The 19,276-nt window shown below is 42.3% G+C and overlaps 1 protein-coding gene and 1 long non-coding RNA gene across 2 annotated transcripts in view; one reads left to right on the top strand and one right to left on the bottom strand.

Annotated features, from left to right (window-relative positions):
* Positions 1 to 19,276, top strand: part of klf12b (Kruppel like factor 12b) — a 147,230-nt gene that overhangs the window by 57,098 nt on the left and 70,856 nt on the right. The window contains exon 2 of the mRNA XM_061879762.1: positions 15,813 to 15,895. Within this exon, the coding sequence (XP_061735746.1) occupies positions 15,830 to 15,895 (66 nt within the window). The 5' untranslated portion in view covers positions 15,813 to 15,829. The remainder of the gene's footprint in view (positions 1 to 15,812; positions 15,896 to 19,276) is intronic.
* LOC133538287 (uncharacterized) overlaps positions 1 to 19,276 on the bottom strand; it is a 256,247-nt gene that overhangs the window by 223,636 nt on the left and 13,335 nt on the right. The gene's annotated exons all lie outside the window — the stretch shown is intronic.

Raw genomic sequence — 19,276 nt, 5'->3', positions numbered from 1 at the left:
TTTGTCAAAATTATTAAGGACAAGTGGTAGAAAATTAATTATTAATCTACTTGTTCATTAACTCTTGATATCTGTTTATTTTCTCTGTTAACATGTTCTATCTACATTTCTGTTAAAATGTAATAATCACTTCTTTTTCTGTTGTTTGATACTTTACATTTGTTTTGGATGATACCACAAATTTGGGTATCAATCCGATACCAAGTCGTTACAGGATCATACATTGGTCATATTTAAAGTCCTCATGTGTCCAGGGAAATATTTCCTATATTTTTTAAACATAGTATAAATTAAAAAAAAAAAAAAAATGAAAGAAGATGTTTTGATGCCAAAAAATATCGACGTAATCATAGTAGTATTGACTAGATACGCTACTGTATGTGACGCTTAGTTGGAATCGTGGCGGTGTTTGCGTTCTCTCGTGGGTGCAGCGAAGATGGACACGGCGTAAAGGTAGGAACAATAATTTATTTATACTATCAAACAAACCAGAAACAAACACACTTGCACATAGGCACTACCAAAAACCAACAGAACTAGCGTGGGAACTAGAAGGAACAAAAAGCGCTACCGTTGAAGCTAGGGACATAAACAAAACAGGAATAGCGTGGAAGCTAACAAGTAACAAAAGTAGTTTTTTACCATAATGCAGGACGAGCGGCGTCAACTGTTGTGTGGGAGCATACAAAAGTCCAAGAAAGAATGTCAAACAAAGGCGGTCTTAAATAGGGTGATAACTAATCAAGGGCAGGTGCGTGTGATCAAAGGAGAGACATGTGACACAAAATGGGTAACCATGACAACAGAAACAAAACAGGAAGTGCCACCGGGAACTAAAGACGTCAAATATCAAACAGGCAGTGATAACAAAACAGAAACAAACCCAGAACATGACATGGTCCAAGACGTGGACCATGACACTGTACTTGGTATCATTACAGTGGATGTTAGTTGCAGATCCACCAATGGCGTCTGTCTACAATTTGACTCCGTACCGGTACTTTTCAGAGGCGGTATTGTACCGAATATAATTCATTAGTATCGCGGTACTATCCTAATACCAGTATACCGTACAACCCTAGGACCCATTTTATCCTACACAGTATTTTAAAGAATTTTCCTTGTGGTTTGGACAATAACAAATTGGATATGCCTTGGTGTGAATTTAGTTCTACAGGCAATTTTATAACCTGTTTTTGACTGCAAGATGTTTGACTCTGGAGGCGTTCCCAAAAGTTGCAAATGAAACCACGCCCTACTCTCCCCAAAAGTATCATAATGTATATTTTAAACATGTACACTGTTTAAATGCAAATCTTGAAGTCGTCACTGGTATTTGTTTTCCAGACACGCTCGAGACTAAAGCTCATACACATATAGATTCACCCGGTCACAATATTAGAAACATTTGCATACTTGTCGATCGATTCAGACTGTGCATAAACAGATCTGCTTTAAACAACATTTATGTCACTGCATGTCACACTTCTGTGTTGATGTGCACATGCCAAGATTGTATGAAAGCTTTACCTACCATCTAAATAAGTACATCCACCTCGCTCTAAATGTCACAGACTGCAAAAACCTGCAAACAGAATCATTCCAAAAGTTTGTGCGAGCTCATGCCACAATGCATGGACCTCATGATTTGTTACTTTGGCATTCTTTAACACGAGTATCCAACACTGTAATAACATTGAGAAGTCCGAAAAGATGAAATTCATTATAGGTCCGTCTAGGCTTAGAAATGATATCTATAGATAATTCTAATTTCGATACTTTGACCTCACAGTCAGGAGATCCGGGTTTCCCATGTGTTTGCACAAGTTTTTTCTTTCTATCCCGGCTTCCTTACTGCCATAAGTCGAGGATGTACCAGGACTGGGATATGCTCCAGTTTACCCATGACCCTAATGAGAACAAGCGGTATAGAATATTGAAGGATGAATGGGAGAGAACTACTGATGATAGGGTAGAGTCCTACAAGCATTCTGAAGTTTGACCTAGTGCAAAATGAATGTGCATAGACTAGAGATGTCTGATAATGGCTTTTTTGCCGATATCCGATATTCCGTTATTGTCCAACTCTTAATTACCGATTCCGATATCAACCGATACCGACATATATAGTCATGGAATTAACACATTATTATGCCTGATTTTGTTGTGATGCCCCGCTGGATGCATTAAACAATGTAACAAGGTTTTTCAAAGTAAATCTTTCACGTTATGGAAAAAAATGCCAACATGGCACCGCCATAGTTATTATTGAAGTCACAAAGTGCATTTTTTTTTTTAGCATGCTTCAAACAGCAGCTTGGAATTTGGGACATGCTCTACCTGAGAGAGCATGAGGAGGTTGAGGTGTGTGTGTGTGTGGGGGGGGGGGGGGGGGGGGGGGTTGCAGGGTGTGTATATTGTAGCGTCCTGGAAGAGTTACTGCTGCAAGGGGTTCTGGGTATTTGTTTCTTTTGTGTTTATTTTGTGTTACGGTGTGGATCTTCTCCCGAAATGTGTTTGTCATTTTTGTTTGGTGTGAGTTCACAGTGCGGCGCATATATGTAACAGTGTTAAAGTTCTTTATATGGCCACCCTCAGTGTGACCTGTATGGCTGTTTACCAAGTATGCGTGGCATTCACTTGTGTGTGTGAAAAGCCATAGATATTATGTGACTGGGCCGGCACGCAAAGGCAGTGCCTTTAAGGCAGGGGTGTCAAACTCAAATACAGAGTGGGCCAAAATTTAAAACTGAACAAAGCCGCGGGCCAAGGTTAAACAAATTAACATTTTAATAGGGACCCAAACAAGTTTTGCATTGAATATTGAACAAGCAAGGCTTATTTAACTTTATAGTGACATGCAATATCGAGTTTTCAAATAATAATAATAAAAATTAAAAAATATCAATGGCATATCAAATAAAATTTAAATAAAAATTGAGTGCCTCTTTTCTATTTGCAGCCTTCTGAGGTCAATATCAAAATAAACTTTTTCCACAGGCTAATAATACGTTTGAAAATAAAATAATAATGAACCCCAAAAGGGAATAAGCGGTAGAAAATGGATGGATGGATGAATGAATCAGACATTCAAGCCTTGAAGTAACAAGAGAAAGTGCATGAATAAAACATTCATTAATGCTCAGTTTGCTCAACTGATTCACTGACTATGGAACAAGCAATACTTAAATAACTTAATAGTGCAAAAGCAACTTTCAAAAAACAAACGAAAAAACATCAATGGTAAAATAAATACAATTTTAATAAAACATTTAATGCCTCTTTTCTATTTGCAGCCTTCTGAGGTAAATATCAACATTACATTTTTCCACAGGCTAATAAATCTTAAAATAAATTATTAATGAGATGGGTGGGGTTGAGGGTGGGGGGCGGGGTTTGGTGGTAGCGGGGGGTGTATATTGTACCGTCCCGGAAGAGTTAGTGCTGCAAGGGTTCCTGGGTATTTGTTCTGTTGTGTTTATGTTGTGTTACGGTGCGGATGTTCTCCCGAAATATTTGTAACAGTGTTAAAGTTGTTTATACGGCCACCCTCAGTCTGACCTGTATGGTTGTTGAGCAAGTATGCATGGCATTCACTTAAGTGTGTGTATAAGTCGCATGTATTATGTGACTTGGCCGGCACGCTGTTTGTATGGAGGAAAAGCGGACGTGACAACATATTGTAGACAATGCTAAAGGCAGTGCTTTAGAGGCACGCCCCCAATATTGTTGCCCGGGTGGAAATCTGGAGAAATTCGGGAGAATGGTTGGAAAATCGGGAAGGTTGGCAAGTATGAGTATTAGCGGCGAATGCCAGTTCTAATGTTAATTTGATATTGCCTCAATGGCCAAATCAAATTGCACGGCGGGCCAAATTTGGTCCGCGGGCCAGAGTTTGACACCCATGCTTTAAGGCAGTGGTCCCCAACCTTTTTGTATCCACTTAATAATTTGTCCCGCGGCCCGAGGGGGGTGTCCTTTTTTTTTCCTTTTTTTTTTTTTCTTCTTTGTCATGAAAAAGAGACATTTTTGTCATGAAAAAGGGAGTTTTTTGTGGTTGGTGCACTATTTGTAAGTGTATATTGTGTTTTCTATGTTGAATTGATAAAAAAAAAAAATATATATATATATTACTATTATTTTAATTTATTTTTTTTTGATAAAAAATTCTTCTGCGGCCCGGTACCAATCGGGCCACAGCCCAGTACCGGGCCGCGGCCCGGTGGTTGGGGACCACTGCTTTAAGGTGTACACCGCCTCCCACCCAAATGCAGCTGAGATAGACTCCAGCACCGCCCGCGACCTAGAAACGGACAAGCGGTAGAAAATGGATGGGATGGAGAACCGTGACATGTTTATGTGTTTCTTTAAGAATGGGCAAACAATTCTACAGACTCTCTCAATCTTCTCGAGGTTTATTTTAGCTGCTACTTTGTTGACTGTTTGGGACAGGATTTTGGTTGTTGGAAGGAGTAATAAAATGCCTCCACACTCCGCTGACTCTCTCCATTTCACTCCCCCACACACCTGGGATGGTCATTTTATTTCAGAGTGCAGCAAATGGAAAGGTGATCTTAATCTACTCGGCACTGCCGCCCCCATGCGTCAACCCTGAGCCCCCCCCTTGCACCGCCCCTTCCTATCTCGCCAACACATAGCCTTACGCTGCCGATGGACAGCAGTCTGTGGTCGGATTAAGATGAACGGATGCACTGTCTTGACTAGTTTTGATCGCAGACGCTGCAGCACCAATCGGCGCACGGTGGAGCAGTTGGTCGAAGCGCACGGTCTGATCCCGCCACTCGGCAGCCCGTCCCTTAGCTCGTTACTCGGTGTGAGGCCTCCCTCGCCGCTGTTTGCACTTTGGTCATTGCGGTCTCAAGCAGCGACGTGCACTGGACATTGATTTCCTATGAATAGACCACTGCTGGCCAGTTCATTACAGAGGCAGTCACACACCACTAGATTAGCCGGTAACCGTGCATGGATGAAGAAGCTGTTTTCGAAAGGTGCTCGCCCCTTGTATTGTATTTTAATCTGTTTGCCAACATGACTACACGCTTAACAAAAAAGGCACTGGAAACAAATAAAAAAAGAAGACAAATTTTACATCCAAAACAAGGCCTGCCACACTCCCATGGCTTCTTCTCCTCCTCAACACATGGCTCCAGGCTGGACTGTGGCTACAGCTCCACCCGCTCAAACAGTTACCATGGCAACACTATCTGGGCCTACCAAGACCTGAAGCCGAAGGACATCCTGGACAACGATACAATAGCAGCACAGCCAGGGTACCTGAGGGACTTAGACCTGAGAGGGGAGGTGTGTGTGTGTGTGTGTGTGTGTGTGTGTGTGTGTGTGTGTGTTGGGAGCGAGAAGGAGGGGTTTGAGGTAAAGGTTGCAAATTGAAAGGGAGTAAATCCCCCCGCCCCCCATCCCCTCACTCCTACCTCCATCACACACAAACACCACCATGATTAGCCTCTTGATAGAGAAGTAGTGGACATTCTGTGGCACTTAATCGTTTCTTTGTTTCTGGATAAATTAGTGGTTTGAGCGTCAAAAAAAAAATTGTCGGCCTGGGCCCTGTTTCCACCGAAGGGTTTGGTTCAGTTCAGTTCACATTTGGGGTGGAGGTTCTTAATATCCAACCTGAATGGTCCCACGATTTTGTTTCTTTGGTTGGTAGTAGGGCCGGGCGATATGGCCTTTTTTTAATATCTCAATATTTTTAGGCCATATCGCGATAAACCATATATATCTTGATATTTTGTCTTAGCCTTGAATTAAAACTTGATACATATAATCACACCAGTACGGTGATTCTTGTCATGCCTTTGTGATCATTGTCAGAGTTATTTGGTGACGAACCCCAAGATGCAGAGATGGAGGCAGGCATGGAATGTGAAAACATGATTTAATTAAATACTAAGACAAAAACAAAACCAAAAGGGTACAAACACAAAGCGTGCAGGAGGCGGATAATCAAACAAAAGGAGCTAGCCTGGGAGCTAGAAAATAACGAACAGGAGCTTAGCATGGAAGCTAGCGGGTAGCGAACAGGCAAACAGAAGTCGTACTTGTATAATGAAAAATAAAACGGAAGCAGGGAACAAAAAACAGTAAGCTACAAACATCAACTGAATATAGCTTACCGCTACGCTGCAAAGACAAGGTACGACATGACAGGAGCGATAACACATCACAAGAGCGACTAGACGTGACATCGACAAGACAATACAAGTCTGAATGCCATTACAATGATCCAGCAATGACGGGAGGAACAAAGCAGGTAAAGTAGGAGCTGGCTGATTGACATCAGGTGTGACCAGATGCCAATCAGCCACAGCTGAGTGGAAACATGACACAGGGAGACAAACAGGAAGCTGAACCAAAATAAGAGCACTAGACAGGAACTAAGGACAGGAAATACTAAACACACAGGAGAAACTAAAACACAAACAAACTGTCAGTGGCAACTCTGACAATCATGTTCTGTTTAGTTATGTTCTGTTTTGTTTTTGACTCTATTAGTTCCTGTTATTGCACACCGTGGTTTGTTTTTGTTTCCATGACTACCAATCAGTTCACCTGTTCTCACGACTCACGCACCTGATTCCCTTGGACTCATTCACCTGTTGTCAATCACCACGTCACCATTCAAGCCTGCAGTTGCCAGGCACTCAGCCTGGCGACATCACCCTTATCACCTTCTAGTCACCCTCTACCACCCTCGTAATCCATACTGATGAACCATGCTGCTTTAGTAAGGTTTCTTAATTCACGCCATAGTTTACAAGTTTTGTTTTGTGACCATAATTTTGCCTTAGTGCAAGTTTTTGTTTTCATAGCCAAGTTTTTGTACCTCGTCTGTGAGCGCCTTTCATTTGTACCTTTTTTTGAGTTATTAATTAAAAGATGTCCTAACCTTCACGCCATGTCCAATCTAATCGATTTGCACCACGGGAAAAAGAACCACACCATAGTTCAAATTATGACAATTCTATGTGTCCACATTAAAACATTCTTGTTTGATTGATTGATTGATTGAAACTTTTATTAGTAGGTTGCACACTACAGTACATATTCCATACAATTGACCACTAAATGGTAAAACCCCGAATACGTTTTTCAACTTGTTTAAGTCGGGGTCCACGTTAATCAATTCATGGTCAACTGCGTTAACATATGCTCAATTTAAACTTTCATGTAGAAAAGGAAATGACAGCTAAGTCAATTGACCAAAAGTGTATTTATTAAACAGTTATTAAGCAGTGGCACACACATTCATGTCATTTCCAAAACAGAAAGTGCAACATTTCCAGAGTAATTTTAAAACAAGCTATTAGTGCACATTTGTGCATGATGTCACTAAAATGACGTATCAAAACAACACTAAATTAAAGTGCACTTTTTGTACAGAACACCACTACAATAGTTTCAAACAAATAAAGTGCACTTTTGTCCATGATGTCACACGAGATATTTCAATAACTGTCAAATAAAAATGAGCTGCAAAATAGGAAATCAAAAAGTGTTCATCCTTCGCTATGTGGTAGGTTCCTGCGGACGTAATCTCCTTTTGTTGTTGACTATTTTTTTCATACGGTGTTGATCTGGAAATTTTTGTCTCTGCATTTGATGGTGTGGGCGTGTGGCACCAAATAGAGATGTTGATATGCGGAGTAAGCACTCTTCATTCTCTAGCGGGTGACTATTCAAATGATGCTACATATTAGCAGTAGTGCTTCTTTTTGTAGCAACGCTTGTGCCCCACACTTGACGAATTAAAGTTGTCTATTCGACATATTCCCACTTGAAGCCAAACAACCCCCTGTTTTTCTTGAGAATTAATACTTCCTTCATTTGTCACCAGATCCGCACCTTATTTTTCTCAAATTACCACTCGCACGGCTCCGCTAGCATCACAGCTAACGTTACCCATGCTGCTACCTCTCTGCCCCGTTTTTGACGTATGAGGTGACAGTATGTGACGTGTGTAAGAAGGTGCGCTTGCTGTCTGTGAGGAGACACAACAGAGTGGGTATAGCCTGTAGTGTAATGACAGCAGCTGGGTTCTTCCGAGGATGTTGTAGTCGTAATGATTTGTGCAGTCCTTTGAGACATTTGTGATTTGGGGCTATATAAATAAACATTGATTGATTGATTGATAAAAGCAACTGCGTGAGAACGTATAGTCGAATTTCACGGGTATAGACAAACCCGTGATATATCGAGCATATCGATATATCGCCCAGCCCTATTTGGTAGTGTGTGAATATGACTGTGAATTTTGTCTGTTTAGCTGTGTTGGCCCTGTAGTGAGGTGGAGACTTGTCTAGGGTGTACACTACCTTCAATAAATCAATCAATTGATCAATCAATGTTTATTTATGTAGCCCTAAATCACAAGTGCCTCAAAGGGCTGCACAAACCACAACGACATCTTCGGTAGGCCCCACATAAGGGCAAGGAAAAACTCACCCCATTGGGACGTCGACGATGACGACTAAAAGAAACCTTGGAGAGGACCGCATATGTGGGCAACCCTTCCGCCCTAATGCAGCTGAGATAGGCTCCAGCACCCCCCGCGACCCCAAAGAAGGGACAAGTGGTAGAAAATGGATGGATGGAAGATGATACAAATTGCTTTGAAAATGCAGCTAAAGGGAGTCACCATTGTAGCCTTCAAAACCTTCTGACAGCTTCAAAACTCTCCGTCAACGTTTTATATGCATGTACTAAGAGACACGTTCATAACAATATGTAATAAATACAATCTTTACCCTATTTTTAATCATTTTAATAATTTCCAGGACTGACTTCTTCCGTGCATTGATTTCTGTAGTGTCGTGCATTACAAAAACTGACGTTGAAGCTAACTTATTTCTTGTTGTAGTTAGCTTTTACGGCTAATACCGTAGCACGCCAATGTGTCACTATGCTACTATCAGTGTTCGCAGGTTACGGAACGTAAATTAAATATTGTTGATGGTTTTTGAAGGCATTTTTAAAGTGGTTTAACAGTAGAATTGATCGCTCCCATTAGCTGCATTGCTAGCCACCTAGAACGAGCTTATGTATACACGTTCAAATGCAAAAAAACAAACACCTTTTGTAGAGATGTCTTATAATAGCTTTTTTGCCGATATCCGATATCCCGATATTGTCCAACTCTTAACTTAGACTTAGAAAAACTTTAATGATCCACAAGAGAAATTGTTCCACCAATACTTAATTTACATTTGTAACCTGTATAATAACCAAACTGTAGCGACACTGTTAATGTAAGAGCAAACACTAAGGAACTCTCTTTCTAGCGTAGTAACTCATCGGCGTGCTACGGTATAGTCTTAAGGTCAAGAGATGTCCGATAATATCGACCGATAAATGCTTTAAAATGTAAATTTAAAATGATCAATTATCATCAATTCATCCATTGTCTATGCTTACCTGGAGCGGCAGTCTACAGGTTCTGGATAGTTTGGTCAATGCTAGAGATGTCCGATTACCGATTCCGATATCAACCGATACCGATATATACAGTTGTGGAATTAACATATTATTCTGCCTAATTTTGTTGTGATGCCCCGTTTTGATGCATTAAACAATGCAACAAGGTTTTCCAAAATAAATCAACTCAAGTTATAGAAAAAAATGCCAACATGGCACTGCCATATTTATTATTGAAGTCACAAAGTGCATTATTTTTTTTTAACATGCCTCAAAACAGCAGCTTGGAATTTGGGACATGCTCTGCCTGAGAGAGAGGTTGAGGTGGGCGGGGTATATTGTAACGTCCCGGAAGAGTTAGTGCTGCAAGGGGTTTGTATATTTGTCGTGTTGTTTTTATGTTGTGTTACGGTGCGGAAGTTCTCCCGAAATGTGTTTGTCATTCTTGTTTGGTGTGGGTTCACAGTGTAGCGCATATTTGTAATAGTGTTAAAGTTGTTTATACGGCCATCTTCAATGTGGCCTGTATGGCTGTTGACCAAGTATGCATTGCATTCTCGTGTATGTGGGAAAAACCGTAGATATTATGGGATTGGGCCAGCACGCAAAGGCAGTGCCTTAAAGGCACGCTCCCAATATTGTTGTCTGGGTGGAAATCGGGAGAAATTCGGAAGAATGGTTGCCCTGGGAGATTTTCGGGAGTGGCACTGAAATTTGGGAGTCTTCCGGTAAAATCGGGAGGGTTGGCAAGTATGACTGGGAGACGTAACTGCTCTGTACTTCTCCGTACGTCCGTGTACTGCTCCGTATAGCAGCGTTTTAAAAAGTCATACATTTTACTTTTTAAAACCGATACCGATAATTTTCCGATATTACATTTTAAAGCATTTATCGGACGATAATATCGGCAGTCCAATATTAGTGGACATCTCTAGCATAGACCAAACTATCCGGAACCTGTAGACTGCCGCTCCGGGTAGGTATAGACACTGGATGACTTAATGATAATTGATCATTTTAAATTTACATTTTAAAGCGTTTATCGGTCGATATTATCGGACATCTTTCGACCTTTTGTCTTATCGTCTCTCGTAATGATTGTGAATGATAAATGGGTTGTACTTGAATAGCCTTTTTCTACCTTCAAGGTACTCAAAGCGCTTTGACACTACTTCCACATTTACCCATTCACACACACATTCACACACTGATGGAGGGAGCTGCCATGCAAGGCGCTAACCAGCACCCATCAGGAGCAAGGGTGAAGTGTCTTGCTCAGGACGTGACGAGGTTGGTACTAGGTGGGGATTGAACCAGGGACTCTCGGGTTGCGCACGGCCACTCTGCCACTGCGCCATGCCGTCCCATCTAGTTAATAGTGTGAGAGTCCAGCCCATTGCGGATCTAGTAAATTGTGTGAGAGTCCAGCCCATAGTGGATCTAGTTAATAGTGGGAGAGTCCAGTCCATGTTGGATCAAGTTAATAGTGTAAGAGTCCGGGCCATAGTGGATCTAGTTAATAGTGTGACAGTCCAATCAATAGTGGATCTAGTTATTAGTGTGAGAGTCCGGTCTATAGTTGATTGAGATATTAGTGTGAGAGTCCAATCCATAGTGGATGTAGTTAATAGTGTGCGAGTCCAGTCCATAGTGGATCTAGTTAATAGTGTGAGAGTCCTATCCATAGTAGATTTAGTTAATAGTGTGAGAGTCCAGTCCAGAGTGGATCGAGTCCAGTCCATAGTGGATCGAGTTAATAGTGTGAGAGTCCATTCCATAGTGGATGTAGTTAATAGTGTGCGAGTCCAGTCCATAGTGGATCTAGTTAATAGTGTGAGTGTCCTATCCATAGTAGATTTAGTTAATAGTGTGAGAGTCCAGTCCAGAGTGGATCGAGTCCAGTCCATAGTGGATCGAGTTAATAGTGTGAGAGTCCATTCCATAGTGGATCAAGTTAATAATGTAAGAGTCCAGTCCATAGTGGATTGGCAAGTATGACTGGGAGACGTAACTGATCTGTACTTCTCCGTACGTCCGTGTACTGCTCCGTACAGCAGTACACAACTTTTTTTCTTCTCGTCTCTCGTAATGATTGTGAAGGATCGGCAAAATAAATAAAAAAGTGAAATTCCCCATTAAAGCCATGTTGTTCACTTAGAGCCAAGGAACAGTACTTTATTGGAGTTTATTGAAGTACTTTCTCTTGATAGAAGTAAATCAAAACTACTACTGTACTTCTTGGTGGAAACATGTCTTCAGGTGATAATCTTAATCATGTCACACTGTGTCGGGAACGTCTCTACCGGGAAACACTGCACATTGTTCATGGTGAACCAAGGTTTATTTTTCCAACCTTGAGTGGCTATGATGGCGGTGCAGAGTAACAGAGATACTGGCCGTTGGCTCGCATTCTTTGGCCGAAACCTCTCCTAAAATAACAAGAGGGATCGCTACCTAAAGTTTCCTACAGCTGAGGGGCCGATAGAGAACATACATTGTTGTTATTGGCTCCATTGCCTTCCTAGCAGCATCAGCAGTAGTTACTGGCCACTAGACAGAGTCAGGACTGGGGGTGGTGGGAGGATGTTTTCCCTTCACGAGTGTTTGTCTGCTGTGCTTTTTTTCTTTTCTTTTTTTTTTTTTTGCATGATAGACACAAAGAACTGTGACCTGGTCATGGTGTCGCAATAAGTGTTGAGTAACAACTTATACAAGCTGGTTATTATACGCTGCTGAGTAGGGAGGCTTGCTGCAGACCACCAGGCAACTGAATCTCGGTATTAAACTACACAATGACTCCTCTCAGACTCTGATCACAATCCCTAATTAAATCACTGTTCCTTTTTTTAAAGGTAATATTATTTAGTAGTATTGACATTTTGACATCTTGAGAGGAAACTTAGGTGGAAATTGTTTTTGGCTTTGGGTATGGCACGAAAAGTTTTGTTATGCGCTGTATAAGGACATGTGGGTCTAAATCAGGCTGGTCCAAACTTGTCTCTCAGGTCAGTTTTGATTGGGTCGTTGATTACTAAACATGTTTTTTACAACTTTTAATCAATCAATCGATTAATCAATCAATATTTATTTATATAGCCCTAAATCACAAGTGTCTCAAAGGGCTGCACAAATGGTAAATGGTAAATGGGTTGTACTTGTATAGCGCTTTTGTACCTCTTTTTAAGGAGCCCAAAGCGCTTTGACGGTATTTCCACTTTCGCCCATTCACACACATTCACACACTGACGGCGGGAGCTGCCATGCAAGGCGCTCACCAGGACCCATCAGGAGCAAGGGTGAAGTGTCTTGCTCAAGGACACAACGGACGTGACTAGGATGATAGAAGGTGGGGATTGAACCAGTAACCCTCAGATTACTGGCACAGCCACTCTACTAACTTCGCCAAGCCACAACGACATCCGCGGTACAGAGCCCACATAAGGGCAAGGAAAACCCACCCCAGTGGGATGTCGGTGCTAATGACTATGATAAACCTTGGAGAGGACCGCAAATGTGGGCAACACCCCCCCGAAAGCAATGGATGTCGAGCTGGTCTAATATGATATTGTGAAAGTCCTAGTGCATAGTGGATCCAACATAATTGTGGGAGTCCAGTCCAGAGTTGATCCAATATACTAGCGAGAGTCCCGTCCATAGTGGAGCCAGCAGGAGACCATCCCAAGTGGAGACGGATCAGCATCGCAGAGATGTCCCCAACCGATGCACCTTCATGATGCTTCCTGCTGAAAGTTCCAAGGCAAGCTTGTGATGATTCCGTGGTCTATCCCGGGTCCCGACTCTGGACAGCCAACATTTCATTCATGGCCACCGGACCAGTGCCCCCTCTCCCTTGTGGAAAAAGAAAAGAAACGGCAGATCAACTGGTCTGAAAAGGGGGTCTATTTAAAGGCTAGAGTATACAAATGAGTTTTAAAATGGGACTTAAATGCTTCTACTGAGGTAGCATCTCTAACTGTTACCGGGAGGGCATTCCAGAGTACTGGAGCCCGAATAGAAAACGCTCTATAGCCCTCAGACTTTTTTTGGGCTCTGGGAATCACTAATAAGCCAGAGTTCTTTGAACGCAGATATCTTGCCGGGACATATGGAACAATACAATCGGAAAAGATAGGCTGGAGCTAGACTGTGTAGTATTTTATACGTAAGTAGTAAAACCTTAAAGTCACATCTTAAGTGCACAGGAAGCCAGTGCAGGTGAGCCAGTATAGGCGTAATATGATCAAACGTTCTTGTTCTTGTCAAAAGTCATGTTGTACCAACTGTAATTGTCTAATGCTAGACATGGGGGGACACGAAAATAATACGTTACAGTAGTCGAGGCGAGACGTAACAAACGCATGGATAATGATCTCAGCGTCACTAGTGGACAAAATGGAGCAAATTTTAGCGATATTGCGGAGATGAAAGAAGGCCGTTTTAGTAACCATCTTGATGAGTGACTCAAACGAGAGAGTTGGGTCAAAGATAATACCCAGATTCTTTCCCGAGTCGCCTTATGTAATTATTTGGTTGTTAAATGTTAAGGTGGTAACTTTCTCGTCTGTTCTTTGTGATTTCTCCATCAATGCCATATATGCGATAGAGAATATTTTATGAGGTCCTGGGGTCGAACCAAATTTTGGAACGCAACCATTCGTCCATCTGTTTTCTATGTCACATATTTCAGGGTCCCAGTAGTCTGGTGGACTACACCTTGAACTCTGAACGGTTTGTGGTGATTGAGCCTACACTGGCTACAGGAAAACTAGCAATGTGAGCCACTACACTGCAAGAAGTGGATTAGTGACTTTAGTGTTTTTCAACCTTTTTTGAGGCAAGGCACGTTTTTTTTTCATAAAAAAGATCCCGGAGGCACACCACTAGCAGAAAACTCCACCAGGTCGTTGTGCCTTATATTGAGTTTGTTGGTGTTTTCCCTGTGTAGTGCTTTAGTTTTTGTCTTGCGCTCTTATTTTGGTGGCCCTTTCTGTTTTGTTGGTGTTTTCCTGTAGCAGTTTCATGTCTTTTTTGAGCGCTATTCCCCGCACCTGCTTTGTGTTAACAAACAAGGCTATTTAAGTTGTTGATTGTCATGTCACGTACGGATGTACTTTGTGGAGGCCGTAAGTTTTTGCTGTTGTCCATCATTCTGTTTCTGTTTACTTTGTAGCCAGTTCGGTTTTACTTTTGTTTTGCATAACCATCCCTTTGCTTCATTGCCTTTTCCCTTTGTTGATTTTTGGTTTAAGCAACACTGGAGGTGACTAAGACGTGCGCAATTTCCGCGCTTGCTTACTAGGTCATGTTGCGTCTTAAACGACCGTTGTGTATGTGTGGGCAAGGATAAGGTTAGGTGGGATTTACCCCGGATAACCGTATCTGGCTTAGTGTAAACGGGGCCTTAGGCTACAGTGGGTGTTTTGTCAAGCATATTGAGCTGTGTGTGTCAGGCTTGCCCCTGACAGTTTGTCTATGTTTTAGTTTTTTCCTCTGCATTTGTCTGTTTCCTGTGTTTAGTATTTCCTGTCAAGTGCTCTTAATTTGTCAGCTTCCTCTCTTGTTCCCTGAGTGCTGTGTTCCTCCTCAGTGTGTTTAGTATTTCCTGTCCTTAGTTCCTGTCTAGTGCTCTTATTTTGTCAGTTTCCTGTCTTGTTCCCTGAGTGCTGTGTTCCCCTTCAGCTGCGGCTGATTGGAATCTGGCCACACCTGTTGCCAATCAGCCGGCTCCTATTTGTACCTCCTTTGTCTTGTGTCAGTTGCTGGATCATTGTATTGTCATTCGGACTTGTATTGTCGTTGCCACATATCACTCTTGTCGTGCTACCTGTCGTTTTGTTACAGCTACTACCTGTCATGCTACATTTTGTCCTGGTCGTTGTAGCGGTAAGCTGTTTTTTTTAGCCAGTAGCTATTTCCAGTTTTTATGTTTGTTATCCTCTAGCTTCCATGCTAAAGTTCCTTTTTGTTTTCCTAGCTCCCAGTGTTAGCTCCCTTAGTTTGTTATCCCGCCCACGTGCGTGCTTTTTGTTTGTTATTTTTCTATTATTTATATTAAATTATGTCTTCATATCCAATGCTTGCCTCCATCTCTGCACCTTGGGGTTCGACAACAAATAACTCTGACAGTGTGAGAAACTTCAAGTCAATGCGACTTATGTGGACTAATGCCAGTGCAAGTGTGTGTATTTGTCACAAAATTGTAGCACAGAAAACACAGTATTAATGCATTTCTTGACACATTTTCACCCTTTTGTGTGTAACGATTCAGGAGAATTGTGAAAAAAAAAGTGTGGTTGAATGTTTAAAATGTAGTCCACTCCTTTTGCCGTCTCTTATGTCTGTCTTTTGTCGCTTCGCAGGCTGCTGAAGAGACAGGATGTTAATGCTCGACGGAATGCCTGCTGTACGAGTCAAAACCGAGCCCCTGGAATCGGAACAAGGGGTAAGAGAGCAGTTGTTTTCCAGACAATTCCCTATTTTTCCCCCCCTTTGCTGCTTTCCCCCTCCCGGCAAAGGGCAGATAATCACTTCCAGGCCCGAGCGAGGGAGCGAGCGAGCGTGGGGGCTATGAGGAGTGGTCGGAGAGCATGGTAGCAAGGAGGAGGAGGTGGAGAGCCACAGCTGGGACAGGAATGCACAAAGGAGGAGGAGGCGGGTGTTGTTGGAGTAGTTTGGGGGTAATTGTCAATTGAGAGGCTGATCATCTTCTGTCTTTACCTTCCTCCACCTTCTCCATTGATCCTCCCTCGCCCGGACTTCTGTCTTACAAACACGGACTCTTCATCGCTATCACAGCTCCATCTCTTCACTCCTCTCGCCTTTCTATCGCCAAGTATGAATCACAGACCAGAAGTTGAACGTTGCAATCGAATCCTTCGCTAAACTCCCCTCCCAAACCGAGGCTATTGTATTTTTTGTTGCTTTTTTAAAAGTATTTCAGTTCTTAGTTTTGTCCGGTATAATGGTGTTACCTCACAAGAGGCCCCGTATCAGGACTCTCTCTCTCTCTGGTCCAGCATACCTATAAATAAAGTGGTCTTGTTATGGAGAAGCTGTTGCTAGGTTACAGGAGCTTTGTGTTGCTGCCACAGCTGTGTGTGTGTGAGTGTGTGTGTGCGTGTGTGTGTGTGTGTGTGTGTGTGTGTGTGTGCAGGCCACTCAATTTCTGTAATAATGATGCATTAGTGTTCAGTTCCTATTGATTTCCATTCAGAAGGTGTCAGTCATTTAGTGTCCCTTTTATGTGAGCCCACAGTTATTAGAAAAATGACCTAAAAAGTGGGTCCCTTTTGAAAGTTGTCATTATGTGTTGCAATCGTAGCATTTAATTATGCGGCATAGGAAGCAGTCTGCAAGTTAGCACAGATTAAACAGTGGAACGTAGTCGCTTGATATCTTTGAACTAATCGGCTAAAAACTGTAGTCTTCGATCAATCAATCAAAGTTTATTCATCCAACCCTAAATCACGAGTGTCTCAAATGGCTGCACAAGCCACAACGACGTCCTCGGCTAATATCCCACTTTAGAGCAAGGAAAAACTCAACCCAATGGGCTGCAATGAGAAACCTTGGAGGGGACCGCTGATATGGGTACCCCCATCGCCCTGGGCGACCAGTGCAATGGCCGTGGAGTGGATCGAGTTAATAGTGTGAGAGTCCAGTCCATAGTGGATCGAGTTAATAGTGTGAGAGTCCAGTCCATAGTGGATCGAGTTAATAGTGTGAGAGTCCAGTCCATAGTGGATTGAGTTAATAGTGTGAGAGTCCAGTCCATAGTGGATCTAGTTAAAAGTGTGAGAGTCCAGTCCATAGTGAATGAATGATGAATAAATGATAAATGGGTTGTACTTGTACAGCGCTTTTCTACCTTCAAGGTACTCAAAGCGCTTTGACACTACTTCCACATTCACCCATTCACACACACATTCACACACTGATGGAGGGATCTGCCATGGAAGGCGCTAACCAGCACCCATCAGGAGCAAGGGTGAAGTGTCTTTCTCAGGACAGAATGGACGTGATGAGGTTGGTACTAGGTGGGGATAGAACCAGGGATCCTCGGGTTGCGGACGGCCACTCTTCCACTGCTCCATGCCGTCCCATCTAGTTAAGAGTGTGAGAGTCCAGCCCATTGCGGATCTAGTTAATTGTGTGAGAGTCCAGTCCATAGTGGATCTAGTTAATAGTGTGAGAGTCCATTCCATAGTGGATCAAGTTAATAATGTAAGAGTCCAGTCCATAGTGGATCGAGTTAGTAGTGTGAGAGTACTGTCCATAGTAGATTTAGTTAATAATGTGAGAGTCCAGTCCATAGTGGATCGAATCCAGTCCATAGTGGATCAAGTTAATAGTGTGAGAGTCAAGTCCACAGTGGATCGAGTTAATAGAGTGAGAGTCAAGTCCATAGTGGATCTAGTTAATAGTGTGAGAGTCCTGTCCATAGTAGATTTAGTTAATAGTGTGAGAGTCTAGTCCATACTGGATCGAGTCCAGTCCATAGTGGATCGAGTTAATAGTGTGAGAGTCCATTCCATAGTGGATCGAGTTAATAATGTGAGAGTCCAATCCATAGTGGATCGAGTTAGTAGTGTGAGAGTATTGTCCATAGTAGATTTAGTTAATAATGTGAGAGTCCAGTCCATAGAGGATCGAGTCCAGTCCATAAAGGATCGAGTCCAGTCCATAGTGGATCAAGTTAATAGTGTGAGAGTCAAGTCCACAGTGGATCGAGTTAATAATGTGAGAGTCAAGTCCATATTGGATATAGTTAATAGTGTGAGAGTCCAGTCCATAGTGGATCGAGTTAATAGTGTGAGACTCCCGTCCATAGTAGATCTTGTTAATAGTGTGAGAGTCCAGTCAATAGTGGATCTAGTTATTAGTGTGAGAGTCCGGTCTATAGTTGATCGAGTTATTAGTGTGAGAGTCCAGGCCATAGTGGATCTAGTTAATAGTGTGAGAGTCCAGCCCATTGCGGATCTAGTTAATTGTGTGAGAGTCCAGTCCATAGTGGATCTAGTTAATAGTGTGAGAGTCCAGTCCATGGTGGATCAAGTTAATAGTGTGAGAGTCCAGGCCACAGTAAACCTAGTTAATAGTGTGAGAGTCCAGCCCATTGCGGATTTAGTTAATTGTGTGAGAGTCTAGTGGGGAGTGGATTTAGTTATTAGTGTGAGAGTCCAGTCTATAGTTGATGTAGTTTATAGTGTGAGAGTCCAATCCATAGTGGATTTAGTTAATAGTGTGAGAGTCCAGTCTATAGTTGATGTAGTTTATAGTGTGAGAGTCCAATCCATAGTGGATTTAGTTAATAGTGTGAGAGTCTAGTCCATAGTGGATCGAGTCCAGTCCATAGTGGATCAAGTTAATAGGGTGAGAGTCACATCGATAGTGGATCTAGTTAATAGTGTGAGAGTCCAGTCCATAGTGGATAGAGTTAATAGTGTGGAAGTCCAGTCCATAGTGGATCGAGTTAATAATGTGAGGGTCCAGTCCCTAGTGGATCGAGTTACTAGTGTGAGAGTCCTGTCCGTAGTAGATTTAGTTAATAATGTGAGAGTCCAGTCCATAGTGGATCGAGTTAATAGTGTGAGAGTCCAGTCCATAGTGGATAGAGTTAATAGTGTGAGAGTCAAGTCCATAGTGGATATAGTTAATAGTGTGAGAGTCCAGTCCATAGTGGATAGAGTTAATAGTGTGAGAGTCAAGTCCACAGTGGATCGAGTTAATAGTGTGAGAGTCAAGTCCATAGTGGATCTAGTTAATAGTGTGGGAGTCCAGTCCATAGTGGATAGAGTTAATAGTGTGAAAGTCCAGTCCATAG

Source organism: Nerophis ophidion, linkage group LG19, assembly GCF_033978795.1.
Source record: "Nerophis ophidion isolate RoL-2023_Sa linkage group LG19, RoL_Noph_v1.0, whole genome shotgun sequence".
Taxonomy (NCBI): domain Eukaryota; kingdom Metazoa; phylum Chordata; class Actinopteri; order Syngnathiformes; family Syngnathidae; genus Nerophis; species Nerophis ophidion.
This window is presented reverse-complemented; position numbering and strand designations above follow the sequence as displayed.